Source organism: Benincasa hispida, chromosome 2 (genome assembly GCF_009727055.1).
Source record: "Benincasa hispida cultivar B227 chromosome 2, ASM972705v1, whole genome shotgun sequence".
Lineage (NCBI taxonomy): Eukaryota > Viridiplantae > Streptophyta > Magnoliopsida > Cucurbitales > Cucurbitaceae > Benincasa > Benincasa hispida.
Genome location: NC_052350.1, coordinates 17,729,837 through 17,735,905, shown reverse-complemented (window position 1 = coordinate 17,735,905; position 6,069 = coordinate 17,729,837). Strand labels below are relative to the sequence as shown.

The 6,069-nt window shown below is 36.1% G+C and overlaps 1 protein-coding gene across 1 annotated transcript; it reads left to right on the top strand.

Moving 5' to 3' along the window:
- Positions 1-1,660: 1,660 nt before the first annotated feature.
- LOC120071517 lies at positions 1,661-2,449 on the top strand. The gene is made up of 2 exons (XM_039023840.1): positions 1,661-2,033; positions 2,129-2,449. The coding sequence occupies exons 1-2, from the start codon at positions 1,726-1,728 to the stop codon at positions 2,265-2,267; spliced, it is 447 nt and encodes a 148-aa protein (XP_038879768.1). The 5' UTR covers positions 1,661-1,725; the 3' UTR covers positions 2,268-2,449.
- Positions 2,450-6,069: the final 3,620 nt, after the last annotated feature.

Sequence of the window (6,069 nt, the reverse complement as noted above, 5' to 3'; positions counted from 1 at the left end):
CGAGTCCTCGAGTTCAACCTCAACTATTAGTTCTCTAGCATTTTCAAGAAAGAGTAAAAGAATAGAGGGCTTACATCTCATTGCCAATTAATTTTGAGATGAGATCTCATACTATCAAATATGTTTTTTATATGAGTTTGTTTCAAGATTGGGAAACTTGTTTCTAGATTGGGAAACTTGCTGTAGTTTTAAGTTATTTTAGGTGGTTGGAGTTTAGAACTTATAATAGGTTTTAGATGGTTTATTGTGTTTCAATTCTATATAAGTTTAAGTTTGGCAAGTTTGGTTGAATCTTATTAAGTATTTATTTGAGCATTCGTGTTTTGTACTGGCAAATCTATTGAAGATATATTGCCTTACGTAACATTGGGAGTGCTTTATTTTGAAACAAGTGTTACAAAAATTTTATTTTATTGTGGTAGTGTTGTTATGCTGCTAAAATTTTTCTAAAATATAAGGTATAATAAAGTGAGTTTAAGTTAAATTTAGGTAATGATTCCTAGTAAAGTATTGAAATTTAGGGTCATACAATCGTTGACTCAATAAATTTACTATTTTAGGAATTTGTTCTAGGGAGTTGGGAACATAACTACATAGTATGAAATTCACGCATTACTGTCTTTAGGTAAGTAAACAGTTATATTCGTGGACACAAATATATCTATAGTGCAAAGAGTGCAACTATGAATATTTAGTGGAGTGACCCACAGTTAATTAATGTTGATTAATTAAATTAAAGAGTTTAGTTTATTAATCTCGTTTTTCGGATGGTAAATATTTCATGAGAAATTGGCTAAACTAAGGAAAAAGAAAAAAGCAATTCATTTATTTTCAAACTGCCCCAAAGTATGGAACCCCAGAACATTCTATAGTCTTAGTAAGAGGGGGAAGTGTTCAGACGTGTCAATCGGGCAAATGCATCCATACATGAATCTTTCAATTCATTTGGCTCTCATGCTCAATTATTCTTGGAATATAGAATTCAAAGAGATCAAATAGGAAATGAGCAGTTACGCATCTTGTTCAAATTAAATAAGAGAATATAAAACAATGACTGACAATTTGTTATTGGTCAAAAATTTCTCATTTAACAATACTCTCGACTTTTTACAATGATTTTGAACATTTTTTGTGTAAAAGAGTTAATTCTTAACCAAATTTCAAAAACAAAAATAAACCCTACATTTTTAGTTTTCAAATTTTAGTTTAATTTTTGAAAATATGTGAAAAAGTATATAGTAAATTAAGAAATATAGATGTGAAATGGATGTTGTTTATAGATATAATTTTTAAAAATTAAAAAAAAAATACGAAATCAAACGGGATCTATATTTTGAAAAGTATGTTTTGAATCTCACAAATAATATATCTAGATTTGTAATCTGGTCAAAGTTAATATACATCTTTCATATTTATTATTTAAAATTTATAAATTAAAGTATTTGTCTTATATATTGGAGTTAAAATCAAAATGCAGTAATGATTCTATTTTTTTCTAAATAATAATATAATTTTTTTGAAAAATATAATTAATAATAATAATTCTATTTGAATCCCATTTCCCCAACTCGCCTTGGGATAAGATTTTAATGCCTTGTTTCGGGAATAAGATTTATTCTTTAAAACATATTATTATAAATATTTTTGAAACTTTCTAATTAGTTTTAAAGACTACCCCACTTTTATAATTTTCCCTTCGTATTCGCCACTTGTTCTCTGTCATTCATGAAAAAGGATGCGGCCGTAATTGATTTCCGCCTGCATTCATTTCCGATTTTCCATAATAGTCCAACCAGATCGACAATGGCGATGGTAAATTCAAGTTTTATCTTCATTGGTGTCTCCACCGTACCTTATCCCCTTTCGAACAACAACCATAGCAGAAAATTCAGAATCACATCGGCAAAACTTACGGAAGATTCCGATTCAGATTCCAAATCATCTCAACTCAAATTTCCCTCACTGAGAGTTTCAAATCCACTTCTCGCCCGATCTGTCGTTTCGGTTCTCGGATTAGGGTTCGTCGATGCAGGGTATGAAAATTTTACCTCTAATTTCAATTGAGAAACGCTTAGTTTGTTTGTGTTTCCACTGAAATTGAAGTCGAATTAGGGCTTAAAATGATTAGGTACAGTGGAGATTGGTCTAGAATTGGAGTAATTACGAAGGAGAGCGAAGAATTGCTAAAGATTGGAGCCTTCTTGGTGGTTCCGTTTTGCGTATTTCTGGTTTTTTCTTTCTCCAGATTAGATTCGGATTCTTCATAACTCATAAGTGTATGGCGGATGCATTTCCCAAACTGGTTAAGAAATAAATTTCAATTTTCAATGGTAGCTAAGCTAAAATTGTTTTTTGCTTCCTCTGAATACAAGTGTTGAAGTGGGGAGATTTTGAAGAATATGTACAAAATTCATTTACTGATATGCACATGTTTGATGCTGGTTTTCCACTTTGCATGTTTTAGATTTTTTTTTCCCCAACAAAAACTAACTAATTAACTCTTTTACCGTTTAAGAGTGGAAGTGAGACAGAGATTCAAATATCTACATCTTGGTCACGGACGTGCAATGTCGTAGATAAAAATATGGTAAGTGTCTGAACCTACATTGAAAAACATTCCGTTATTAACTTGATCATCATAGTGTTATTGGCACCGGCATTGTATAGGGCATTCGTTTGACTTCCTCTCAAACATTACAAATTCATTATATGTAATACCGAAGTTCACTAGAGATATATGAATGAATCGAAATTATATTTGAAAGAGAAAAATTTTGAGATAATGGAAGTAGTGTAAAAAAATGCTTATAGGCATTTATAGATATTACCTTGTCAAGGTCCACATTTCTTTGCAAGGCCCATTCATAGGAACCCTAAAGTTAAATGTTTTTAGCTTAAAGTAATCCTATGTTAGGTGACCTTGTGATAATTTTTCTCTTAAAAGCTTTTCAAGATAAGAAAAGATGACGTTATTAGGTCGTAGGGAAATATTGGGACCATTAGGTGCCAAATTCAAATTTCAAATCTTTAGCCTTAAGCATTACTAGAGTCAAATGAGCATAGTCTGATTGACAAGTATTCCCCTTTCTGCTGAAAGAAATGGTTGGGTTAAGTTAGCTTAGTACTAGAATTGGATGTTAATATGAATATAACTCAATTGGAATTATTTTAGAGTTAGATTTTTTTTTTTTTTTTTTTTTTTGGGTATACTATACGGCAACTTTTAGAAACTATTGGATGTTGGTGACCATTTTTATTTTTTTTGTATGATGTGCATCATCCAGTTTTTGCAATTAAAGTCCGTTTTTTAATTTGTACCTGCCTTTTATTTTTCCTTTCAAGTTTTTTAACATTTTATTTCCATTTCACATGCATTAGATTTTAAAAGCTTCTTCGAAAGTACAATATTGTAAGAGAGGAAAAAAAAACATCTACTTATTGAAAGTTAAATATTATCTTAAGGATATAAAAGGATGTTGAGAGAAGGGTAACTTATTATATAAAGTCATTTGGCAACTGTCAAAATAAACCGTCATAACTTAAAATTAAATAAAAATTATAAAGCCACTAAATTGGTTTGGTTTAGAAAATTTTATTGTTTGATATGCAATAATATTATTGTATATATAATATATATATATATATGTTGTATTTTAAATTATTGTTGTATATTTATTTTAATCAAGACTTCTATTTTTTGTTGAAGTCAATTCTATGGTGGTATTTAGGAAAATAATAATTAAATCTAGTGTTAGCCCATGTGTATAAGAAACAAAAGATATTTTTGTGACTTTTTTTTTTTTTTGAAAAAAATGAAAATTTTGTCATATAACAATTTATAATTGAACATATGTGGGTGAACTATGTCACAATCGCTCTTTCGTAGCTTCTCTTAGCGATTGTGCGGCACTTGTTCCCGCTCACGACAAAGCCAGCCAACTCGAATACGGACTGCCGATGGCACATCGAGTGCCTCTTGCAACCTCCAATCCCGTTCGAGGGAAAATGGTTTAGAAAACGGGTTTAGAGAAAAGGTTTTCGTAAGAAGATTTGAGAGTGTGTATAAAGAAAGAAAGATTGTAGTAGACTAGAAAGCAATAAGCAACAACAACGGCTTTATAGAGTACTACTCCGGGTATGAGGAAATGAGGTTAGTCTTATCCCCATATAGTGCATTCTGAACAAAAAAGCCAACTGGCACCCTTGCATATGCAAGAGGGCGAGTGGTCACTTACAATGAAAATGCAAAGAAAGCAAGCTAACTAAACTAATACAATATAGGATACGAAAGTAAGCTAGAAAGGGGTTGGATTGGGATGCGGCCATGGCAACAGGCCCTGGACAAGCATGACCGTTACATTCTCCCCACTTAATTGTTTGACGACCCCGTCAACCGATCTTGTTCAAAAAATCTGCGATGGCTGGAGCTGCACTCTTCAAGTCTTCGGCCCGCTCCCAACTGATCTCTTCGTCGGGGAGATCCTTCCATTTCACTAAGAACTCTGTCAATTCTCGTCTGGGTCTTCCGATACGGCGCGTACGTTTATCCAGGATTCGTGCAACTCTTTCTCAGCAGAACTCTTCATTGTGACCGTGGGTGCCTTAGAACGTTTCGCTGTTCTCCTCGGATCGGGATAATAGGGCTTCAAAGGATACTCACATGGATGACAGGATGAATCTTCATCCATGAGGGTAACTGAACCCTATACGAGGTTCTCCCGACCTTCTCAATTACCTCCACTGGACCTTCATATTTCCTTACTAGCCGTTGGTCTCTCTGGCCTCGGAAACGAAACTGTTCCCGGTCGTAGCTTGATCAGGAACCTTGTCCCCAGCTTGAAACTCAAGGACCCTCCGTTTCTTATCAGCCCACTTCTTCATCCTCTTTGATGCTCTTTCTAGGTAGGCGCGAGCAATTCTCAGAGGTTTTGCTCCATCTTTAGTGAAGTTATGTGCCTGAGGACTTTTGCCTGCATAGGGTGGTCCACCAAGTGTGGCATGAGTGGCTGTCTGCCGCACACCACTTTGAAGGGCGTTTTTCCGGTCGCAGAACTCTGTTGGCTATTGAAGCTGAACTGAGCCACATCTAAACAATTGGACCCAGTTCTTCTGTTAGCGTCGAAAAGTGACGCAAATATTCCTACGAGCAATACTGTTGAAAGCGTTCCGTCTGACCGTCAGTTTGGGGGATGATAGCTAGAAGAATATTCAGTGATGATCCAATATTCTGAAAAATTCTGTCCAGAATGTCCCAGTGAATCTTCCGTCCCGGTCGCTAACAATGCTCATGGGGACACCCCATAATTTCACAATGTGTTTGAAGAACAGCTGAGCAGTCATCACGGCTGTGCACATTTTCGGCGTTGGAACGAAACGTGGCATATTTCGAGAACCGGTCGGATGATAAAAGGAATCGATTCAAAACTCTCCTACCTTGAGCAAATGGTGATGAAGTCGAGAGACAACACCTTCCCACGGTCTAGAGGGCACAGGTAGGGGTTCTAGTAGACCCGCTAATTTTTGCCCTTTTCAACCTTATCTTGTTGGCAGACAAGGCAAGTCTTGGTAAATTCATGACATCGTCTCGAAGACTTGGCCAATAGTAGCCTTGCTTCAGAAGGGCATAAGTCCTCTGCCAACCATTGTGTTCCTGCCCACGGTGTGTCGTGACATTCCTTCATCGCGACCTTCGTAACTCCCCGGATCTGGGGATGTAGAGAGCGGTTGCCTTTGTGTATAGTAGATCATCTTCACCCAGAACTGGCGTGTCTTTCCTTCTCTGGCCACTTTAAGATGGCCTGTGCTGCTGTGTCACTTGTCAAGTGAGTTTTGACAGTTTCTCGTACCGTTGCACTCAACGTACTTGCTTGTAGGTGGGCGAACATGCACAGGGCCGCATGTTCACTCTTTCGGCTAAGAGCTACAGCCGCTTGGTTGCTTTTCCCGGGATCTATGTTCGAACTGGAAGTCGAACTCCGCTAGACACTCTGCCACCGTGCCTGTTTCGACGACAAACTTTCGGTTGGTTGAAGAAGTGACAAATGGAGTTGTTGTCGGGTCTTGACCACG